The sequence below is a fragment of the Falco naumanni genome, chromosome 7 (genome assembly GCF_017639655.2).
Source record: "Falco naumanni isolate bFalNau1 chromosome 7, bFalNau1.pat, whole genome shotgun sequence".
Taxonomy (NCBI): Eukaryota; Metazoa; Chordata; class Aves; order Falconiformes; family Falconidae; genus Falco; species Falco naumanni.
The window spans coordinates 56,692,234-56,717,995 of record NC_054060.1 but is presented as its reverse complement, the minus strand read 5'-3'; the positions used below and the strand labels follow the sequence as shown (position 1 = coordinate 56,717,995).

At 36.9% G+C, this 25,762-nt stretch overlaps 1 protein-coding gene across 3 annotated transcripts in view; it reads right to left on the bottom strand.

Moving 5' to 3' along the window:
• The window catches only part of DPH6 (diphthamine biosynthesis 6), a 210,330-nt gene extending 185,410 nt beyond the window's left edge, over window positions 1-24,920 (bottom strand). For 2 of the 3 annotated variants that reach the window (XM_040601797.1, XM_040601798.1), the window contains exons 1-3: window positions 24,736-24,920; window positions 20,636-20,730; window positions 18,162-18,355 (exon numbers count right to left, since the gene is read on the bottom strand). In XM_040601797.1, coding sequence (XP_040457731.1) covers window positions 18,162-18,355; window positions 20,636-20,730; window positions 24,736-24,758 — 312 coding nt within the window. In that variant the 5' untranslated portion in view covers window positions 24,759-24,920. Of the gene's footprint in view, window positions 1-18,161; window positions 18,356-20,635; window positions 20,731-24,735 lie in introns of those variants that run through there. The other variant, XM_040601799.1, reaches the window with a different exon arrangement.
• Window positions 24,921-25,762: the final 842 nt, after the last annotated feature.

Here is a 25,762-nt window from a genome sequence, read left to right as displayed (position 1 = left end):
AGAGAGAATTTGAGTAGAAGAAAGAAAGGGCAGCTTGAGGATCTGCCTTGAGGAAGAAATGTGAAAGAAGGAGATTGGAAGGAACAGAAAGGAAAGGCAGATGATAACGTGTCAAAGAAATGGCAAATTAGCAATGTCTTAGAGAATAAGAATAAAATACAGCTTGCTGGCGTGATACCACAATTAAATGCAGGTGAATACTTAGCACTGAAGAAAGAAAGGAGAGGAATTTCAGAGTAAAAATAGAAAAAAGTGTGCAGAAAAATAATACCAAGAAAATGTGTAGGCCAGAAAACATTGGAAAAAAAATAAATCAGGAACCCTACCAGAGAAACAGCTGTCAACTAAATTGATCCTGAATCTATTCCAAAGGCAAAGAAGAACAGGTGATGTAGGGTCAAGTTATTGAGCAAGAAGGGAGGAATGGTTAAAGTATACCTTTTACCCTTCTTCTTCCAAATTCCAATATCCTCCAAAGCATGGTGGTTTTTTTTTTAAACTCCAACATTTATCTTAGTTCTTCCATTCCCATCCTAGCCATCAGTAAACATTAAAAAAAAAAAAAAATCGAAGAAAATGCAATAAATGTAAAAATAAGTTAAACATTTGATCACTGTTCATCTGGTCACCTCTTTTCTCCTTTTTTTAAGTGAGATTTAAAAAAATGCAAAACACTAGTTGAGACTCACAATACAATCTTAACAGTATTTTGTGGAAGGGTATTGTTACTGTATGTGTTGCTTTGGTATGAAACTGATAGCAAGAAATAGAAAATCACTTAGGCAGAGGACCAAAGATCCCTTTGGTACCTTCTCTGCTTAAAGCCAACAACACTTTCTTTACCATCCAGGTTCCACATCTTTAAAAATGTGTATCAAACCAAGCTGAACTGTAAATTCTCTGTTGACAGTAGGTAACTGCGTCACAGAGAAAAGAATGCATGTCATCCTTTACTATTCCTCCTCACTTACCCCTCAACTGCAGGCAGATTGTTACGGTATTCTCTGAGATTAAAAACAAGCTGATTTTTAAAATTTAGAAGACAATATTGCCTGAATCAGAATTTCCCAAATTGTTTGTTGCCTAAACTAAAATAGCATCTCCAGAATGCTTTATTGTTGAAAGGTATATGCATTAATTTTATACTGTGGCTTCTCAGTTATACTTATATATATGTGTCTTCTCTAATCAAGGTGTTACAATTATTTACTATGGGTTTTTGGGTTTTTTTATGCAGAAACTAAAGTTTCAGATGACTGAGACATCTAAAATTGCAAATATGTACTTATGACCTGTGCCCTTGGCGTAAGTGACTGTGGACTGTAGTAACAAGATAAGAGAAAAAGGAAAACAGCTTTTTATTAAGAGCAGAAGTATTTTGTTCACCAAAGAATCTACCAGCCAAGGAACAGCTTCTGAGTCTCGTCCAACACAAACTGATTGTGTGACACAAAAAGAGAGTTGGTTTTTTTTTTAAAAAAAAAAAAAAAAAAAAATTAAATCAGCCAGATAGGAACAAGGACATTGGAAATGTTTATAGCCACTGGAAGTTCAGGGCCGTTCACATTCATTAAGGTTTCAGTCCCCTTTGAGTTCTCAGAGCAGACATTTGCACAATGGGCTGCCCACTATTAAGCTTTCTTACCCATTACAAAGAAGAAAGTAAGCCTAGCCTTCCCACAAATACTTTTGTCTCATATAACAGAAGCAAATTATTTTTATCAGGCTTTCAACCTGAATTGCTACCGTTTTATTGACAGATATCTGGTTTTAAACTGAGAAGTCTTCATAGTCTTGATGTTTTAAACCAGTGTCTCCTGTTCACACTGCATATTACATTATCATACAGTTGCACTATGATTGTATGCTTGGGACAAAGAGGTCAAGGATCCCAAACCCATTTTCTTTTGAAGTACTAAACATGAGACTGCAAGTGTGGTCTCAGTCAGGAGTTGTTAACAAGACAGAATTAACAAATTAGGCTGAACATACTTCAGATGTTTTAGATGTACATAAAAACAGTACAACATCCTGTCAAACTACTGCCAACTACTGAAACATACCAAGTGACCAAAGAAAAGGATGAGCTCTACACTTTGCTGAAATAAGACGTTAAGCATTTGAGATGACCCTTGCCTAATAAAGACATAGTTGCATAATTAAAGAAGTGAAAACTTTCATTCTAATTAAGTATATGGACAGAGCATCTTCTGAACAAGGAAGAAACAACAAAAGGCTTGGGGAGAAAACTAAACCTAGATGGATTCTGTGTGGTTTCAGTTCAAAGGGGAAACTGTAAATGATAATACTTTCCACCTGGAAGGAATCAAGACAACTTAAAACTTAATGATCAAATTTGAGAAAAACTGCTATACAGGAAGGTCTCAGTTCCTCAATTGAACTTTCTAAATATAATTTTTTAAAAATCAACTAAAACCATAATGTATGTATAAAAAACTGAAAACCTAATTGCCACCTTATCAGAAAACTAACTTAGCTCAGTAAAAGAATGGGAAGCAGGGTGAGAAAAAACTTTTGTATGAAGCTTACCACAAATCACTTAAACATAGTTTACTCCTCATTTCTTTAGTTAAGGTATTTTACAAACAGGTTGCAATTGTGATATCCTTCTAGTGTATCAAAATACATGTTCACAGGTTGCTAAGTGGAACAGGGACATAATTCTGACAGGCTTCTGAAGTGATGGAAAGGAAACTTCCCAGGAACTAAGTGGAGCTGAATAACACCTGCTATAAACCAGCATGCCAGACTGAAAACAAGCATGGAAGCAAGGATCCTCCTTGCTTTTGAATTTATTATAGATTTAGGTATTTTTATTTATTTTTTTTAACATGATATCTTGCCTTCATCAAAATACATAAAGTCTAATATCTGGAAGACTACTTATGTTTTTGCAAATTGACTTAATGCTTAAGTTTAAAGTAGGTTAACTACTGATACATAAAAGAGAAATACAGCAGGCTAATGTGAAAGTCTACTAACATACAGTACATGACACTATCTACATCACTGCCTAATGCACACACTGGAGAAAGCTATGCACATCTTTGAAAATACTGTACTGTTTTGCATTTGTACTGCAGCAATGGCCACGGAAAGTGTAGCTCATATTCTATAATGCACTATATGCATGTTATATAATAAGGCAAACCCTCTCTTTAGTTTGTATTTCTCAGGAATTTTCTGGCAGCCAAAATTCTGACAGCATGGCAAAATAATATACTGAGAATATGAATATTCCAAGGCTGGAATGACACTGATATAACTGTTAACAGGAGCAGCTGATAATAACACAGAACTAAGAATACCTACCAATTGATGGAACAGCAACTGTAAGGTAAAAGAACAATCAAACCAACCAAACACAAATTCCCAATGAAACCTCCAGTCATCCCGTGAATACAAAAATCTAGCCCATGAAACCTGTTTCCTACCTATGAAATAGCAGCAGACTGCCAGCTAGATGCTGTTGTCCCTCATTTCATCTTGCAAAAGTTGCTGCTGCAAAGGAGACTCTAGGTTCCCAGCTTTCTCATGTGCCCAGACCAAACTGCATGTCTGTGCACAACTGGTTTAGATCTTTTTATCTTCATGTGTTGGGTCTGGCTGAGATGGAGTTACTTTTCCCCATAGCAGCCTTCATAGCGCTATGCTTTGTATTGGTAGCTAGAAAGGTGGCGACAACAGAGGAGTGGTAACACACAGTGAATGTATCACTAACGTTCCCCCCTCACCACTAGGCTAGGGAAAGGCGGGCAAGATCTTGGACAGCCAGCACAGCTGACCCAGTCTAACCAACGGGATATTCCATACCATATGATGTCTGCTCACATATAAAAGCTAAGAGAGAGGAGCAGGAAGGGGAGCATTCAATATTTATGACATCTCTCTTGCAGAGCAACTGCTATGCATGTAGCCCCGCTTCCCAGGAAGTGGCAGGACATTGCCTACTGATGGGAAGTAGAGAATAACATCTTTTGTTTTCCTTTGCTTCCACATGTGATTTTTGCTTTTGCTTTATTAACGTGCCTTCATCTTGACACACAACGGTTGGATTTTTTTTAATCTTATTTTCTTTCCCCCTAGCCCTGCTGAGGAGGGGAGCAATAGAGTGGCTTGGTAGGCACCTAGTGTCCAGCCAAGGTCAAACCACCACACTTCAAAATTTTGGAAAAAATTAACTTTGCAGGATCAAGAAATAAAAAATTAGGAAACATCACCCATGCAAACTTTTTGTTTAGTTTCCTTCCAGTGGGTTTCATGATATAATATAGTATGATTACAATCTGCTTTTCCAGCTTTTTTGAAGTACAAGATAATACAAAGGAGATTGCCATTTTCAAGTTCTCAGCTGCCTGAATTTGCAACTAATACAATAAATTTAATTTTATATATATTCACGTAGCTTTCTAGAGCAAATACCTTTTCAAAAGGTGGCAATAGTCACCATATCACACCAAATTGGAAGCTCTGAAAAGACAGCACCAACCTATCAAAGCAATTTAAACAGGCATGGGGAGAAGTAGAATTTTTTCTTTTTTTCCAACTGATGATTTCAAAAAAGCACTCTGCTCTCCTCTCTTTGTGCAGTTACACACAACAGTATCACTAAAATTCAAAGAAGTTTTTTCAAGGGTTTATTAGATAAATGATTTATCACTTTCTTAGGGAATGAAACTGTATTTTCAGGTTAGAAGATAAGCATTAAGAAAAAGCCACTAAGTATTGAAAATTGCAAAATTAGGCATTATGTAACTTAACTCCCGAAGTCATGCTGCTCCACCAAAGTTAGTTGACGCAATGGCATCTTTCCATTTTGAGAAACAGGGTACTTGATGTCAAAATATTAAAACCATCTCATAACTAATAGCAGAGATTGAGTATTAAAAAGAAGATCTAAGTCTCAGGGTAAATCTTCCTTTGAAAGCATTTATTGATCTTCCCTTCACAGCACTGTTCACCATTTCTGTAAAGCTATACTTCTGAAAATGGTGATGTAAGCAATGAATAAGTCACAATGACAAGTGGGTAATAAATAATGACTGACAGACTTTCCCTAAGACACAGGAGTGTTCTCCAAATGATAAGGATAATCCTAAAGGTGGCAAAAAGGGTTATTGTAGCACAAAACCCATCAAAATTACTGGAAAACTGTAGAGGTCTAAAGAAAGTTAAGGAATGTGAAAGAAAAAAGAATTTTTGGACTTTATAAAACACAACTGCAGCAGAATAAAACACACCTACATGAACAGGAAAGATTTAATAAAGTAATCCCAGCAATTATAAACAACAGTTATCTAGCTCTGTAAAATCACAAACCTTACAACTTAAACTCAAGTTCTACAAAATACTATATATTTATACAGATTAATCCTTTTCTTTGTCCTAGTACATTGGCCAGGGAACACAGAAGCTGGAGAAAACCAAGAAGACAAAGCTTATGCCAGGTAGTCTAATGCACCTACTTGGATGATACTTTCTGTAATAATCTGTGCCTTCCTGAAATACAATGGTATCACTGGCTTTTATATCAAAATACATGACCCGAAAAAAGGCCAAAACCCATCAAATATCGTATGCAGTACAACTTACCAGGTCACACTGTGTAAGCAGAACAACACAAGGAGAAAAAAAAAAAAAAAAAAGGGGGTGGGGTGGGAGTGTGGATAACACAAGACAGCAAAACAAGATGCCTAAGGAATGTAGAACAAACAGGTCCATAAGAAAATACTTCAAAGGAAGAGTGCTCATTTGGTTTTAGTCCCTAACTCCTCAGTATCTACTGACATTTCACAGTCGTTTTATGAATATTATCTATACTTCCTACAGTTATAAAAACAGACAAGCCATCAAGTAACCAAGTAAATCCTAAATACTATTTTTTTCTTTAAAAATATTATGCCATCTCTCATGTGATCAAGTTCCATAGAAAGAAAGAACATCTTAATAGTAGAATTTTAAAAAGTCTTTACAAATATATCCTAAAAAAAGAGGTCTTAAAACTTAAATTTAATTATAAAGACTCCCTTGGGGTCATAAACATTACCAGTGTGAAAAGTCAGTATTACTTTTGCTATGCCAAATAACGTTCCATTTTAGATTGCTGTATTTATTTTTCTTCTTATAATTAGTGTTATAGCATAGGCAGCTGTTAACCAAGTAAACTGGAATAGATATTATTATTTTCTATACAAAAGACGTTCCCAACATTGTCTACACATCTTTTGGTATTTCAAGTCAAAGAAATACTGAAAATTAAAATTAAGATGACCTTCAGAAATACCCTTAACTACCCTGCATTAACTCAGATTTTATGAAAAGATATTTGAAAATTATTCAGTGATCACTCTTAAACAAGTTCTTTGAAAACAAGTATTTTCAACTACAAATTTACCTTAAACATATATTCTCCTTCACTAAATACTTCAGGCAGGGATCATGTAATCCAACTAGACGAAAAGAAGTGTGGTATTTTGGGGGGAGATAATGATTGTAGGATGGGGTACATTCATCACTGACATATTAACTAAAAAAAGAAAAGTATGTGGACTAAACGGGACATTTCCTATAAGCATTTGCAGTGGCTGCTCTGTCACTTCTTTGCCCAGTCTTGGTAAATTATACCAGCTCACAGTAGACAGAAAAGCTGTAATTCATCGTAATGTAATCAACATTTATCACTATTCTAATAAAGTTGAATCTTAATTTGCTAGTTTCATTGCAAGAAAATACATCTTATTCATTTCTCCAAATAGCATCTTAACTATCTCAAACGTTGCAGTTTAAAATTAAATCCTTCTCTCATTGCCAACCAGATCACACCTATAACAATTTATTCATTAAAATATTATTTTAATTAAGAATTCATTTTCTAAGCCAAATTCCCACTGATCTGAATGACAGATTTGTCTAAAGACAGTGAACTATGATGAAGTTCCATTGAAAACACTAAAATCATATCTAAAGTAGCTATTTACTTTAAAGTAGAAATTTATATCGCTTCTTTTTTCTAATACCTAATTTCTATCCTTTCTTCATGAAGTAAGCTTTCAAGATCACTTTAAAAATTAAACAATCCATGGTTTGGCCATATTATAGAATTAATACTTCTTTTACCATAGAAAACCCACATGCATGAAGAAGCTCACTAACAAAAATGAAACAAAAAATCCCCTGATATCCAAGATTAACAATTATGCAATCAATGCAAAAATTAAGCTTGAGTCAGAGTTTCAGTTAAATTTAGAGTGAAGTAAAGTAATTATGACCAAATTTAACATTACTTTTTTGCCAGTAGAGTAATGGTTGCTTTACTCAATAAACATGGGTCACCTTTTTAACTTCTGCAATCATTTTATGTTAATGGATAGTAAATATGGGGTATTTTGTGGATTACCCAGTGCACATTATGCCATAATAGTTGCTTCCTCCAGCAACATTTCAGTATACAAAACCTCATGGTAAAAAGTAAAGACAACATATGACTAGAGACTACCCATAAAGCAGGCAGACAAAAACCCAAAGCTTTTACACAATACAATCCTGAAGCATCTCACCTCTTAACTTAATTTTAAATTAGTCTTCATGATCATTTATTACCAGATCTCAAATACTGCAAGAAGTGGTTTGTGATGTACTATTTACTTCACCAAAATTCTTATCACTTGTTACACAGAAAAAATGGTCTTCAGAAGCAGAAAGCTAGTGCGTTTATCTACCCACTCTTCCAAATGAACTAAGGCATGTGGGCAGTCATGTGTTTTACACAAATCATTAGAGATACAGGAATGTTTTGAATAGCCATCAATGGTTACATCATTAACTATAATTTACTGCAATGACTTATGATTTTCATTTCATAGAAGTGCATTAAGAGTGTGTTCTACACATACATTAACACTCCCCATCATAAAATAAAGCCATTTAACTTTTCACAGAGTGACTTTTACGATGCTGTTACAGAAGAAACTAATTGGAGTTAAAGCATTTATTTTCTAAAAGGTCATGCTTTTTTATTGTAGTTTATAATATTTAAATGGCAGCATATGAGTGTGAATGTACGTATGCGAATGCAGGGAACAATACTGTAACGCATCCGACAAGTTCTGCAGAAAACACAGAACAAAAAGTTATTTGCATATCAAGCTATAATGAAGTAAAAGATAAATCTAAATTGTAAACGAGTTTTGGAGACAAATCAATGCTAATGAACAACAATTACTTCAGTCACTGTGTGAATTAAAACAATGTCATTAATAAAGCTTAGGTGTTCTGCTGATGAGTATGTCTTTAGTCGCCAGCAGATCATACAAGACTTAGTTTAGGAGAAGCAGCAAGCAAAAACGAACTAAGTTTTAAATCACTTTGTTTTGAAGCTCCACTTCAATCAAAAACTTCAGGAAAGCCTACACAACTCAGAAAACCCCATCCAGTTTTAACGACTGCCCTGAATGCCTGATAAAATCTCAGATTTTCACTAGATAATGACAAGAGAGCTTATAAACCTAAAAGATGACTCAGAACAGTCTCTTTTGTTCCCTTTCTTGCATATAAAATAGTCAGTGAAAAAGCAAAATGTTTCCTTAAGAAAAAAAGGGCTTTTGTTTGAGCTAAAAATAAGTCTACGCATGCTGTTCTTTACCTTGAACGCTCAAAACCAGCTGCAGGTAGTAACCATGTATGGAGAAACTACAGAGGGCACTGTTGTATCAGTTTTCAGGAGTTAGAACGGTGACAGGGCCCGAGAACAGAGAAGGCTGTCAGGAAAATAAATAACTAAAGAATCCGGAGTTAGAAGAGCATGCAAATGCACTAAACCTAAAACAATAATAAGGCAAAAAGACTCAAGCTGTATTTCTGAAGGAAAATGGAGTGAAAAAAAAGTTCACATAACAGACTGTCAGGCTGATAGGAATACTGCAGGGCACTCGTTTGGCATTTTCCTTTGTAGTACTTTCCATGGAAAAGGTAACTAATCATAGCGCCGCCTTATCCTTTGCAAACAGGAACCTATTACTGGAATCCCACTCATAATCAATATGAAAATGAGTGATGACTGTTATGCAATTCTTCCACAGGCAGAATTTATCAACAGAAAGAGTATCTCCATACCGTACCGTCCTTTTACAGTCTAAAAAGGCCAGTTCCGTTTTATTCCTTTTCATAAAGAGAGTTACAGATCAATCATTTCTATTTTGAAAATGATAACGTTGGTGCAATATAAACCAAATGAAATCCCAGCCTTTGGAGAAGAATTAAATTTAAACAGACTGATCAGAAACAGTAAAGCGTCCAGCTGAAAACAATGTAACCATGCAACTGCTGTATGTATGCCATGCATATCAAAGCGGGGGGGGGGGGGGGGGGGGGGGGGGGTTAAATAAGTCAGCTTAAATAACTTAGTAATTGTATAAGAAAGCAAAATGATTTTTACACAAAGAATGAGCTTCAGAGATAAAAATATTTCTGAAGACAGATTTGATAAACGTTTTACTGTTCATTTATATGAAAGCTCACCTGTCCTTGATTGTATTTTATTAGAACTAACCCCAATTACATTTCATTAAACACTAATCAATATTAAAACATAGATTACTGCTGCCTAATGAGAAATGTAAATAATATAAAGCTGCCAGTTACCTCAGCACAGAATAAGATAATTCATTTTTTATATTTCTCATTTTTATCCTTAAAAAGCATGATGAAGATGCCAAGAAAGATACCAAAGTACAGAAATAAGATACAGATAGTACCATCCATTTAAATGGAAGTGTAGAGAAGAAAGGTGTTGCTCTTTTTCAACTATGTGGTGACAAAACCCACAAGCAGCATGTTTTACAGTACTACAACAAAAAACAGCACTGTTATGAACACTGATTCAGATTTGTATTTTAAAATGAAAGGCTACATGGAAGGTCTTTTAAAATTAAGTCAGGCAGTAACTTCATAATAAACCAAAGAATAAATACGTTAACAGAGAAGATGCCCAAGCAAACAAAACGTACCAGAAAATTGTCTACACCTATATGAATGCATGAACAAAACAAAATCAAAACCACTGACAGTGCCTGTGGATACTCGCTCACATCCATATGCATAAGAACTGTGATGGTAACTGTGGTGGAACTGTGTCTCTAAGCATGCAAAGACAGAGGTACTACATGAAAGGAAACTGCCACAGAAAATAAAAATCCTCTTTTTTTTTTTTTTTTTTTAAATCACAAAACCAGACAACACAAATACACCAAGCAGGACCCCGGTTCCTTCACAAGCCACTGAGACCGGGAATTCCTTCTAAGTGATTCTCAGTGATTAAGTAATTCTTTCAAGCCACTTGTTAATAAAAGATAAATAAAACCAAAAACTAATGTGCACGTCAGGAATAGGTTTCATCCAGGTTTTACCACCTTTGGCTTCCAAACTGGCCCTGTATGTGCAATGTTAAGCGGAAAAGTTCACTGAATTTCAAATGCATATATATTCTGTCTTTAGCCTAATTCTGTTCCTACATCAGAATTACTTTAAAATTGCTGAACATACTACCAGTCTAGTAATATGTTAGCTCTTGTTTTTCATCAGCATTGTTTCTAGCAGTCTAGTTTTGCTAAAATAAAGCTTTATCTTATTTTATGGTATCCAGGTATTAATAAAATTTCACTAGCATTCCTTTTATACTCCTTCTGATGCATATATGATTGCAGGCAGGCAGGTTGCATGCATGTAAACAAAATGAACAGTTTGTTAGATGCACAGTATTAATAAAAGAAATGTATATTAACCTACTAAATATACACTACAACACTAGGCTAAAACAGGTGAAGTTCTCAAGATACATGTTTGTTCTATGTAAAACCTAACTGCATTTTAACTCAGAAATGTTATAGTTCATTCCTACAGATATGCAATCAGATCCAAATGGGACTGTTACTGAGGCTGTTGAGTCTATGCACGTCACTTAAATAGAATTGAAACCATGAAAAAAGTTTTGATAACATTTACAAAATTGACTTAAACATCTTAATGTATTTTTCCATTTAACTACAATACTGAATGCCAAAATGTTAATAGATAACTCTCTAAATATTCAAGATATTTAATAAGATACTTGAGGTTCCTTTCTCCCCATGCAATACAGCACATTAAAACCAATTTTACTACCGTAATTTATTCAAAGCTTGATTATGAGCAAAAGCTGCAAGAAGAAATACAGCATTGTTGATTCATACACAAGCATTTCACTTAACTACATTGGATAATAGCAGTGCTCCTAAAGGAGTATAAAAGCAAAGTGATTAGAAGTCATTACTGTTAATTAGCATTCACTTTACATTGATAGGGATGAACCTTTTCTGTGCTGAACAAATGGAAAGCTTTTATCTGAAAGTCTGCCAAACCTGGTCAAGGTAGGCATTGAAAGAGTGTCAGTGACCAGTAAGTTGAATTCAAAACAACAATAACAAAAAAGCAAAACAAAATCTAAGGATGTATCATCATCCAATTAGTGAAATTCAGTTTTTAAACAGGAAAAGGTTTGAAGGGAATGAGTAAAACTGGAAACTCATACTTCACATTCTGCAATCGCACTGATAAAAGGAGGAAATGTGTGTTTATCAAACTTGCTGCGAGTGCACAGTTCATTTGGCGTCCTGTAAACAATGCCTGGCTGCCCATTTCCAAATGCATGTGAGAATCTTGCAACCCAGAACATCATATTCAGCAGGCAAGGTCACAGTAGAGATGCCCTGGAAATGGGAAATTAGGAAAACCTGGCAATCAGAGGTTTAAAGCTGACCAGAACAAGCCCTCAGGCTTGCTTACCATCTTATACCACCAGCCTGACTGTCTCTGCTTATTCAATATTAACACAACAAGACTGAGAGTGAGTAAAAACAACTCCATGCACCTAACAGGGAGAAATACAGTGACTTTTTTGTTTACATAAAGCTCAACATTTCTCACGGTGAGAAACTACCTCAAAGACGTTGCTCAAGATCCCCTTCTGCAAAAAAAAAAAAAAATGACCCTTCCTGAACAGTTCAGATGAGACATGGAGAATGACAGGCATCCTGTTGATTAAAAAAAAGTCCTTGTTCCCACCTCATTTTAAAATTCAATCTAAAAAAAAACCCAAACAAAACAAACAACAAAAAACCCCAACCCTGTTTTGTGAATAGAAATAAATAAATAAATAAATTTTACATTGCTTAAAGCACTGCCAACTATGCAATTACTTATTACTCTCTTCCCTTAATCCACACTGTTATTCACTGCTGATGGCAACGGTCAACCCCTTACTGGAGGAAGCTAATGGTCATTCCCTAGCTGGAGAAAGCTAAGGAGCTCTACTCCAGGATTAGTTAAAAGAAAAAATAACAAGTAAAAAAAAAATAACTGTTGAACGTTATGAGTTCAAAGGGACAATGCATATTCTTACAGATAACATCTATTCATTGTAAAAGATAGAGGAACCTGGTTTATACCACATGAAAAACCACAGCAAATATTTGGTCTCAAAAAAAAAAAATAATCATATTTTATGAAGAAACATGGTTATTTATTTCTTGTCAGTGCAGTAACCATTTCATACAATTTCTAAAAGTTCACGTTTAACTTTCCTGTCTAAAGGCAAACAGAAATGTACTAAGAGGTATGGTCTCCAAATGTTCACCTAATCAACATGAGCAGAAGAGGGCCCAAAATATAAATTCCGTGGTTTTTTATCTACCACTGCTCCCCCTAACTGGGCACTTGAAGATTTTTCAGGATATTTTTCAATACTGATGTTATAATTTCCCTTACTGTACATAAATTCTATGTTTCAAATGCTGAATTATATATAAAGTTAACCTATCAAAATATCAAGGGCACAGTATTCTTCATTTGCAATAATCTTAAAATATAGGGAGAAAAATTAAGGAAGAGTGATTATTCTGGAAATCTGGCAGAAAGACAAATACCTTCTCCTATAATTTAATCTTTTTCAAAAGTGTTGAAAAATATACCCTTGAGGAATTTGTCTATACATCTACAAATAAATCATAATGGGGAAAATATCAGATTTTCTTCAACTGGAAACATGTGAAATGATAACTAGAACAGAACTGTTCTGCACACTTCTGAACTCTATGAATCCTAATCAGTGAGAGGGGGAAGCTACCTACTTTGTCTGAACCTACTAACTGCAAAATTAGTTTGGTGAACAGGATGCTGAGGTCCTCAGATTACAGATTCTTGAAGTCAATCAGGATTCCATAACAATATTTAGATCTTTAAGACTCCTAAGAAAATCTGCAAACCTTATCTGCATGAGTTAAGAGTACATTATTAGTCTTTATTCACGTCAATACTGCCACTGAAGTCACGAGGACTACCAAGAGCTGATTAAAATGGATACATAAAAGCCAAAAGACTACTTCTAAATACTTTATTGTTACGCATTTAATAACAATCAAGAAGTGAAGCAACGCCTGCAGTAGAATACCAAGTTACATTTATTAATGTGTTTTTCCTGATGGGAGCATCTAAATGTTTGGCTGTACAAAAGCCACAGAAAATCAGTCATCAGACTGAGTCCAAGAACTCTTTTTACTCACTGGCCACAGCAGCTAAATTCTGGAGAAGGATGAAAGACTGTTTCCTTAGCATGGAAGACTATTAGCAATAACAAGGAAGCGAAAGCTTCATCTTCTGTGGGGGAATTAAACCCTATCCAAAGGCCACAGAATAACCTTGTATTTCATTCATTCACCTTAAACTCCAAAGAACTGTTGCATGAAGTGCTCAAAGTCTTAGGGAGTTTATATGAATAATGATAGGACTTAAGTTACCTCTATTCCACCTGAACCTGCACAGCCAAAGTACTTCATCTGAGACAAAATATCATCTTAAATAACATCTAAAACTACACAGCTATTGCAATTTTAACTCTTAGACAAGAATACTTCCTGTCTTCAGTAAACATCAGTCCGGGTTCACTTTAAAAATCATGATTCTGTGCTTTAAAAATAACTATAAAATATGGGTTGTATTAATAAGTTCTTCATTGCTGTAACTAAAAACCATGTTACTCATCCCTACTGACTGAGTTATAAGATCAGTGTTCCAGAATATGACAATATTTTAGAAAATAATTTTTCTTTCTTTCTCCTTCCACATTACTGATAAAATGAAACAGTGCCACAAGCAAAGGCTATTATTCAAATGTTTCATACATGCAATATATCCAACATCAATTCTTATTTTTCAGCTGACGATCAATAGATTATATCATAATTAATAATTCTTCAGTCCTGAGGTCCAATATTAATTTATTTCAAGTGTACTCTGGTTTTTTGTAAGCTTGCAGGTTCTGAAGCCACAAAGTGCACCACAAAAAGAACTCTGACAGAAATAACATGTTAAAGCTGAAAATGCACTGAAAATCAACTTCCATGCTTTATAATAAACACGGCGAGATATATTACAAAGAAACTGTAAATATAATCAATTTTTAAATACTAATTTCAAAAAACTCAAGTCATGAAAAGTGGTATTGAAAAAGATGAAAAAACAGCTAGAAGAAAAAATGTTTTTATCAAGTTCAGGAATTCTACAAATTACTCCAGCAGTAGAAACTTACCCAATAAAGGCAAAGCCTTCCCAGAGCAGAGGAGATAAGGCAAGAAACTTGGAAGAGGACAGAACTATCTACTGGAACCCAGAACTGAAACAAATTATCTTAAACTGAACTGGAATCTGCTACAACTTCTGCCCTAAACAAAAGTTTAGCCATAGTCCCATAAGACACAGAAACCAATTCAAGATTCAAGTCATCTGACACTACTTCTGCATGTGCTCGCATAAAACATCAATGTATTATTTGGACAAGAGCACAATTACATTGAAAAGGGGAGAAAGCGGCTAAATATGCCTATATTGAGAAGTAAGTTTCATAAAAACACTTCCATGCTAAAGTCTTTCCAACCACTAACAGGAAAGAAACACAGTTTTCCCACATATTTATTGGTTTAAAAGACAGTGCCACGATAAAACCCTGAAGGAAATTTAGATATCTAAGAAACCCTAGTGTTTACATGCTTTGCTGGAAAAATCTCCAGTACATAAAGCAACACACACGGACAAACAAGGGTATTGGTAATCCCTATTCAGTAACATGGAATGTAGATTAAATTATTCCTTAGATGTCAGTGTCTCACAAAGTAAATTTCCTACTATCTGATGAGGACTGCATAGTAACATACATTGAGACATCATATATTTCACAATATATATTGAATACAGAATCTAAAACGGGGCGTTAGGCAACTAAAAAATAAATATAAACTTCCTTCATACCTAGCAATCATCTGGGTTTGTGATGATAAAATTAGCAGGTTTAAAGTTATCGGCAGTCAATATCACTTTGAGTCCCATGAACTAGAACAGGACTGTCGTCCTGGGTTTCTCAGCACTGCAGGGGAATATTTAACTTTTTAGAAATCTTGCTCTCGTAACATTGATTTTAAAACATCAAACACTTTTGAATTCATACTAGTTTTTCAAATATGTTTTGTTTTAATTTTTTATAAAGTACTTTCAATACAAGCATTCTTTACAAATGGAAAGAGAGGCACACTATGTGATTTTGATCTAGACACGCCTTTCCTGTATTCTCAGGCCTAAACCATTTGACAGAAAAATGGAGCTATGTTAGTTTGACCAGTGTTTTGAAATTATGTCCACTCAAGGTTGCGTTTTGACAAGGTTTCCCCAGAATTCCTCCCCTCCCTTTGACAGAATGCAAATTGAGCTCTCTTTTTAAAAAAAAATTAACATCTGGGGAAAAAAAATCCTAAAGCAAAATCCTCAGTGATTAAGACTTATGTAGTAAAGCTACAAAACTGCACTTATAAAAAAAATGTGAAAAAATAGAAAGCTTTCAAAGTTAGTGTTAACACACAAAAGAAATTTTTTCATGTCTTTTTCTTAAAACTAAAAAAACCCAAAGACTTACAGCTGCTGTAGTTTATGCCCCCCTGATAATTTTGCAATTATTCATCAGAATATGCAAGACTTCTACTGAAACTTCTGCACCAGAATTTCCTAGATAGGTTTGACTGTAAAGACATGGTTATCCAAAGTCTAACATAAAGGCAGTATATTGTTAATATATATGTCTTTAAAATATCATATAGTGTAACTAATATTTCTACACAGGAAAGGAATAGTTATTTAGTTCCAGACAACTTGATAACATCTCTTTCAACTATAGTCATAATTATCATGTACAAACTTCCAAAGCAGAAGTTGTCAAGATTTAACATTAGCATTAATTTATGTCAGACATCCATTTCTCCAAAGACAGCAAGAATTGAAAAGGAAGTATCATCTTAATTGCCACTAATCTGCCTGTTTTTAATTAAATTGATCAATAATTTATTATCGTACCCAGTGGCAGAAAGCTGTTAGCATGCAGCTTTGAGAGACAGCATATACTAGTCCTTCTAATTTCTATCTTGGCTCAAACATAATTTAAAAATACTGCACCACATTTCTTTCAACTCCTGTACTGCGTGATATGCACATTCCATTTAAAACCTCTGTGAAGCACTCTAGAGCATAATCATAGAATCATAGATTCATTTAGTTTGGAAAAGACCCTTAAGATCAATCAAGTCCAACTGTGAACTTAACACTGCCAAGTCCACCAGTAAACCATGTCCCTAAGGACCACGTCTGCATGTCTTTTAAATACCTTCAGGGATGGTGACTCAACTACTTCTCTGGGCAGATTATTCCAATGCTCAATAATCCTTTCAGTGAAGAAATTTTTCCAAATATCCAACTTAGATCTCCCCTGGTACAACTTGAGGCCATACAGCCTATATGCACTGTTCTCCTGTTTCATAGTCTCATACTCCAATATGGGTATATGATCTTGATTTTACTTTAGAGAAACATGATTTCCCTGCCAAAATTGTTTAGAAGATGTAACATTCGACTCCCAACATGGTTCAGGAAGCATTGTGCACTCAAATCACATTCTTAGGTCTTATCTGTACATTTGTGGGGGTTTTTCAACTGAACAAGTAAGCCTGAAGATTTTAGGTTCATGAATCGCAGTTCTTATTTCAATGGAGGAAAGGGGGCTAGAACATGTTCAATACCTGAATTGAAGGCTACAAATATCTTTAGCTGAAGTTTCAGGAAGTAGTCTACATGTCTGATCAATAAATTTAAATGTGCATTTACTTTTTTTTTTAAATAGCAATTGATACGATTTTCTGAACATTGTCTTAGCATCTGTGCAGTGCTTCTGTATTGTTTCAGTACTGTGCGCTGCAGTCAGCAACACAATTAAGTGGTATAGACATAGCACATTCACTCAAACTTTGTATAAAACACCTGGGGTCAATGAGAGGTTTTTTATTTAGTTCAGTGATTTAATTCTGATTTCATTCCAGTGAAAAATAAAGTACTACATTAAACATTTTGGAAAAGAGCAGAGAATAACTTTCTAGTGGTTTAGGAAATATGCATATTATCTCCCTTTAATTGGTTTTATAGCAAAAAAAAGGATTGATATATGGTATTACTATTATGTGATATATTAGAATATAGTTACAAGGCTACCTGTAGAGACAAACTGACATTGTAAAATATGCTGTAATACCTTGTGAATAACCTGCAACATACAAGCAAGTAACAGATTCAGGTTTACAGAGCATAAGCATAGACAAATGGAAATGTCTAGACATTACTTTCCATACATCGATAAATGCAGAAAACCCAAAAGATCTCTCATTCCAGTAATCAAGCAATGCATTATTTCAAACATGAAACTACATAAATATTTTATTTATAGATAATTTTCACAATTATGTTTTTTGTAGAATATGCTCAGCACCTGTTACAGGTGTTTTTATTAATTAGGAACAAGGCTTTGGCTTTAAATAGGAATTAATAAGTCTCATTTAAATCGGGGAAAAAGGAATAAAGTTATGCTATATATTTACCGTGCTAGGAAGAACAAAGGAATAGAAATAAAACCTGTAAAAGTGTTCACTTCCCTTAAATATTTAAGTGGATCATTTACTTAAATTTATAAATGAGTTAAGCAAAATACTCGTCTCCAGTTATTTAAGTCTTTTCATTCAGCATACCTTAACAAGTTTCATGAGGTGGTAAAGGTCTTCAACCTCATCCTCCTGACATGTGGTATACACTTTTCCAGTATTTACACTGGTACCCTTTATGAAACCACGATAGAGTGGCAAATCCAGTGCATCAGCATATAGGTCAATGGCATGGTGTCCTACTGTCTGATACATATAGCTGTCCAATTCATCAGTCTGCCCTGCCACAGTTAAGAAACAATCATATTAGGTACATTATTTCAACAATTACTACAGATAATCATAATACTACAAAGCACCGAGAAAATCTAAATGTTAATATTTTTTGGTTCACAAACAGATGTTTGGTGACAATACCTCTATAAACATGGAAAGAAAAAAAATAGATTTCTTCACCCAACAGACGTATGGAGAGGAAGACATCTGTCACAAACATGCTGCCTATTTCAAAATTGTGGTGTCTATTTCTTCCTTAGTATTTCTCCCTGCTTCATCCAAAAATCTCGTAACAGTCCAATTCTGCTCCTATTTATATGGTAATTTTAATAGGATCACAGTTCATAGACACAAACCCATATGCATTTCAACATACTCAGAGCAAGAAATTTGGAATGCACTGCAACACACAGAATAAGTAATAAGTTGTCAAATTTACAAAAACTTTCTTGTTAAAATTGTTGTCATGGTCATCAGGAAAGAAGAAGAGATTATTTCTACTTAAGTAGAATAAAAGTAGACTGCTGTAACATTTTGACATTGCTTAATATATAAAAAGAAAAGGAAATCTGTTGTAATAGCCAGGCCCTTTCTACCTTCACTCCTTTTAAAATTAAGCTTGAAATGAAAAAAACAATTTGCCACCATTTCCTTAACAAGGATGAAAAAATTAACTGAGTTTTCTTACAAGCAGTTTACAGGTAGAACATAAGAAAAAAACAGCCAAAACACAGGCATCATGGATTAGAATTAAATCTCAAATTATATGATAAACCATTTACATATGAAATCTTTCAGATAATTTTTCAGATTGATAAAGCAATATATTATTATTGGTGAAACCTCCACTTTATTTATTGAAAGCTAACACAGTTCACTATTTTAATGCTAATTTGTAAAACTGAAACTCTGCAACTCTGCCATATACCTATGTAGCACATCTTGCAAAGAAAAAGGTCTGTAACGTTGATCAAGATAACTAATTTGTGATGTAACAATTAGGTCGTGTCACATTCTATACCATACAACAGAGACACTTTTGCTCAAAATAGTCAAATACAAACCCATAATCACAACTAACTAACCTAGAGCAGAAGAGTTGATTTAAAAGAAAACTCAGTGTTTTTCAACATACATGAGTATGACAAGGTCTTTAAACTGATACTCAGTTCAGAATACACAGTTTCTTTATTAATTGAGACTCTCCAGGCAACAGTGGTACAAGATAAAATAAAATGAATGGCACAGAATCTGCTATTGCCTGAAGCACCTCAATTAACTTTCCACAAAATTTCCAACTACACACTTAAAGAGAGCATTTTATGATTTTAATGACAATATTCTGCATTTCTGATGTGGATAAATTAGTTTAAAGACAACATATTTCAACAAGATTAGAGATGATTATGTCCTAGCTACCCAGAAAATAAATTGTTCCTGTACTCTTCAGCATTTTCCAGTTGTATCCGTGACTCATTTGTGATGGCAGCTCCCTTTTTCCTTCACTTTCTGTGTATCTTCTTACTATACAGTTACCAGACATCACAATTTTTTAACATATGTTGACCAGTAAACCTATGTTAACATGCTTTAGCATCCTCCACTACTGACTGGGAAACAACTCACTTCCTTTTCAAGTCTCATTTCAAGTTCAATTCATGCTCTAGTCCAACACAGAAGTACTCAGCTCATCTTCTCACCTCACAGCTGACTTAAGACTACCTGAGTTTCTCCCATTCTCTTTCATAGAAACAGGTCTAGGTACAGCCTGTGACAAACTGATCAGTTCTTCAATCCATTTCACAAATCCTGGGTTAGAATAATGGAGGAAGATACACGAGGCTAAAACAAATGAGCAGCAGCAAAACTGCATATTTTTGGCAGCTGGTTTATGAAATGTTTCATGCCAGTTTAAAGAATTTCTAGAAATACAGTGTTTATTTGGTTTTATTATGTCTCTACCACCTTTTACTATCTGTGCTACTGAACTCACACAATCCCTTTGTTTACCACCAGGAATATTCATATTCTGCCTTCTTCAAACTGTGTAAGCCTTTCTTTTACTAATCTTCATTTTCTTCTGTTTTTTTCCCCTTTAAGGAAAAATACACTTAATACATCTCCATAGCTTTTCCCCCCCCTACCTCTTTTAGGATTTCTAAATTGCCCTTCAATATGCAAAACTATATAAAAACACCTAAAGGAACTTAATTCAGGCACTGCACTGCCTTCATTGTTTCTAATATTAAAAAAAAATTCTCCTTTAAGAAATATAGCTTTCATACCTGTGTTTTCGGCAGGTCTTAAATTGGCTAAAGCAACAATCTGATGCCCAGCAGCAACACACTGCATCATATTATAACAGCTGTCCTTCCCACCACTGTAAGAAAGAGAAAATAGTGTCAATTGAAAGTACTGATAAAAGTTTTAGCTTTTTATGATGTTTGCCTAACTACTTGAAAATTAATATCATCAGAGCTGGTCATAAAGTTTTGAAATAAAAAAAGAAGTTGCAAAATATTAACAGTAGGAAAAGGATGATTTCACCTTACAAGGTTTACTATATATGTATAGTGCCTACATACAGTATCCATAAAGTACATATTCAGTTTTGCATCTTATTACTAATCTGAAAGGCTCCAAGAAGAACAGCCACTTACACTGGAATCCCTTTAGAACCAGGACTGTCTTCTACTCCAGAGCGAAATTACTCTGTACTATTACTAGATAACTTGGATTTGAAACCCAGTATCTGCTCCATGAGAGTTGCCAGCATCAGCAATCTTTTTAAATGAAGACTGTCATGTTAGGAATAACATTTATCCTTCATGGGATACTCTGCCTAAAGTATCAATGTTTTAAATGTATTTTCCGTTCTCAAAAGCTGCAATTAATACAGGCAGCAGGTTCAGTTGACACAACATACAAATTTTTTACTGCATATAATTGCAAATAAAAATAATTACTGCTAATAAAAAAACCCAAAACAACAGAAAAACAAACAGAACTATATTCTTCTCTGAGGCCTAGAGATTACACTCTAACACAGAATATAGTTAATTTTTACATTCATTCAAGATCTAGTGGAATCTTTTCCACTATCAGTGAGCAAAGAATCCTGTTATCCTGGTATAAGTCAAATATATTATTTTTCAGGGATTTTAATCACCATCAAAAAAAATATTACAGTCTAACAATGAAACTAAGAGTGCTCTAGAATACACACAGCTTGCAAAATCCACATTCAGACTCACAGCCTTCAAACTACAACTGCAGGTAGAGATTCTGTGCGGCTCCTTTAAATGCCAAGTCACAAAAACCAGTTCGGGGCAGGAACTGGAACAGAGATCTAGATCAGCTTCCTAAAACTTCGTCTTGCCTTAGAGTCACTGAGACATGGACAGATGAACAGATAGTACAAACAGTCCTAGCTACAATAGACCATTGGTTTTCTTGTGACCACACCATTACTAACAAACTTCAGCATTTCCAATGTAAAGTTCCAACTTTTATCTAACCCTCTATGCAAATGCTTAAAAGTGCATTACAGGAATGTAACCATAAACTTGTTCCCCTCAAATTCTGTTTTTATCCATGCTAAAATTCTGTATGCTGACCTTAATTTGCTGCATAACTCAAACCTAAAGTAGAAATAGCGTAAATAACATGGCATCCTTTCGTACTTAACAGATTCTCATAAAGCAGTTGCTTATGTTTCAGTGCTATGAAAGTAAATATAAAAGTGATAATAAATAGATTCCTAATTCAAGGTTCCATCTCTACCTGACATCGTTCTCATGCATACCTACAACTTTCTTCTAAAAAAAAATATTTTAAAAATCATGTGTTCATTAGTTCGGGATACTGTGCTTGATAGCTTGAAAACATAGATCATATTTACTTCATAATGTGAAATTTCAGTCTTAACAGAATCACAATGAGACAAAGACTCTTTCCTTAATCAAAGCCTCCCACTAGGTCTGATTTCAACTCCATACACAACTTCAGACAAATAATTATATGACAGTAGATAACTGCCTGTGCTGTTTACAGCATTTCAGTATTATTTTTTTTAAATCAAAAATTAAAAGGACACTTGGATATGTCTATTAATCTTTTCTACTAATTTATAAAAAAAAAGACATGTTAAGGTAAGGCTACATTCAGATTTCCCACATATGACCACTGGTAACTTGACTGAAATTTGTAGAGTGCTCACTGGATCACATGCTACTACATTGTGACTTATTTTCTGTATTACTGTTACCATAGCCCTAAAAACTAACCGTACCAAGAAACAAAACAAAACGGTGCCTACCTACAAGGCCTCCTAACCTAGCTGTTAAACACATGCTGGTTAAAACCAGTGAAGCCAGACAGCCCATGCTGTGGGAGGAAGGTGGACTCAGCACAGTCCCAGCCTGGCTGTTTTCTAATAGATTGTAACAAGAAAACCCAAACTAAAACCAAACCAAAACCAAAGCAAAACAAACAAAAAAAACAAGCTTTACAAAGAGAGATGAAGGCAGGTACTGAGGTAGCCTGGGGACTCCTCTCTATTCTCATCACAGAAAAAAAATCACAAGGCCTTTTTGTAGGAAACTGACAAAGTCAGGCCACAGTCAGGGTTAGTTTTGACAATGTTGCAAGTATGTTAACAGTTAGGCTTATAAACAAACAAAAAAAAAAGAAGAAAAAAAATAAATAAGGTAACCATAAAGATACAAGTCTATAAAAGACTTCTGAACAAAATTCCATTCACAAGTGTAACCACTTACAGTAAGAAAATTCTAGAAGAATTAGAGTTGGAAAACATCATATTTCAAGTTGAAGACTGGCTTTAAAATGTCTATGATTTAGCACAAAACACAATACAGGATTTACCCCATAAATACCACCTTAAAGCAAGACTATCAACTTTAAGTGTGGCCAACATTTTAAAAGAAAAAGAAACAGCTTAAAGTAGTTTTATATATAATCCTGACCTTTTCAAAAGTAAGAAGCACTTTTCAAATACTTTTCCCCGCCTCTGATCTTTGAGGCTAGCTCTGTTACAAAGATTTCGGACACTTTGATGTCTCTTTAAAACTTTTCTTAAAACTATTACTGAAACTAAATCCATCCTTGTAAAATTGCCCATTAAAATAGCAACTGTGTTAGAAACCTGTTTTTAGGATTTTATTTCATCCTGCCTTTTAACACATTCCTCTGTTAGAGCACATCAAAATAAATAAACCTGGAAGACCAAATCTTATCTATAAAACAAGAAAAAAGCATCAAAGCTGATTTTCCTACTCTGTATTTAAGCAAATCTTGAAAAACATAGATAACATTTGCTGTATTTTTTCCTCTTTGGATGATGTTTGGAATGATTTGGAACTGTTGTGGCCAAACCTCGATTTCAGATTTCAGCAAGGTGTGATATTTGACAGTGCCTGAGGGAATTTAATACATTAAATGTAAGACTTCAGTTACTGCATCCAAAAATAAAAATACACTGCTCCCATCTGCACAATTCTTTTCTGTTTACAGGCTTCCTACCTTGTTGGTAAAAGAACACACCTGTCCTTGTTCAGAAAAAAAGTCAATGGCTTTCTACAAAAGTACAAACAAGCTGTTTACAGTACAAGAACTGCAGAAACTGATGGAAAGCTGCAAGAACACAGAGGGAGTGAGCACAGCAGCCCCTGACAGATAGGGCTGGGTCCGACTGCAACTACTTCAATGAGTGATCTTCATCTTTTCAAAAAATGAGCAAAATTAAATCTCTCTCAAAAGGCACACCAGAAAAATCTACCGTTAAAGAGTTCAGAAAATTTATCCGAAGACAGTTAAGATATTCGGAAAGGAAAAGCAGCTGGAAATTGAACTGCAAGCGAGCAAACCCCCTCCAACCGCGGGGCATGCGGCAGCGGCCCTGCACCCCAGGGACCGCCCCCCCCCGGCGCCGCAGGCGGCTTGCTTGGGAGGCCGGGATAACGGGGAGCAGGCGGCCGGGGAAAATCACTGTGGGTGGTGTTTTCTGGGGGGGGTTGCTTAGTTTGGGTGTTTGGGTTTTTTTCCTTTTTAAACAGACAGTAGTAGCTCTTGAGCATCCCGGCAGCAAGGGAAAAGCCGAAGAGAAACTGTTGCCGCGTTACCCCGCGGAGCGGCCGGGACCGGCCCGGCGCGGCCCCGGAGACACCCAGCACGGGCAGCCAGCACGGGCAGCGGGACGGCGCCGCAGCCGCCCGCGCCGGGCAGGGGCAGGCGGGGAGCGCACGGGCGGCAGGGCCGGGGCAGGGGCGCTCCCCAGCGGGCGGGCGGGCTCGGCCTCTCCCCGCGCCCCGCTCCACCTGCCAGACGCCCCTCGCTCACCCGCACGGGCGCTCCCCCAGCCCGTTACCTGATCAAAGCCACTACTCTCATGTCGCTCACGGGCGCGGGGGGCGGTAACGCGAACGGGGAGGTGCGTGACAGCTGCGAAACGCAGCGGGGAAGGAAGCCGGCCAGCCAGCGCCACGCACGCTACCGGCTCCTCCGTTGCTACCGCTACCGCTTGGCCGCCTCCCGTCAGTGGACCCTCCTCCCGGGGCAGACCGGGAGACTGCCTGAGCAACGGGAGGCACGGCAGGCCTCCGCCCGCCCGCGCCCGGGAGAGCCGCGCCGCCCGTGCCGCGGCCCCGGGAGCCGCCGCGGGGGCTGAGGCCAGGCGCGGCCCGGGCACGGGCGGGGCGCAGGGCGCGGCCGCGGAGGCAGCGCGCAGGACGCCTATGGCGGGCAGGGCGGGCCGCCGGTAGGCCCGGGCGGGCCGCCCGCTGCGGGGGCTGCCGCGAGAGGCGGGCGCGGCCGCGGGTGCGCCCCGGCGTTCCTGTCGCCTACCCCTGGCCGCCTTTTTCCTTCTTGCCGGCTGCGAGCAGTAACGGAGCTGTTCTAAGAGAACGATTGCGTTCTAGGAGTGGGGCCACCGAGCGAGGGGGCCGGTCCGCCCCTTCCCCCTCGGGTGCCTGCCGGGCGGCCCGCGTGCTGTTTGGCGGCCCGGGGGAGGGAGGGGGCGGGAAGGGCCCGCTGTGAGGGGAGGAAATGCCGCGGAGCTTCAGAAGTCGCTGCGGACCTGTCGTAATCGCGGCTGCCGGAGCCCGGCGTGGGGTGGCCACCCTGGGATGCTGCTCGCCCGGCGGCGGGTGGCCCACCGGCCGGCTGCGGGGCGCTGGGCGAGGGAGCGGCGCTCCCTCAGGCATCCCCCGACTCTGGGGCTGGGGGGTCCGCCGGAGGAGACCCCTTCCGACTCGCCCCACCGCCCCCCAGCAGCCTGTGTGGAGGGGCCAGAGCCGGAAGGGAGCAGACCTGTGTGCTCCACCTGCACCCTCGGGTTCAGCTGCTGACCAAAAATCTCATCTCGCCACGCGGTCTGTGTCTGGGGCCAATCTGAG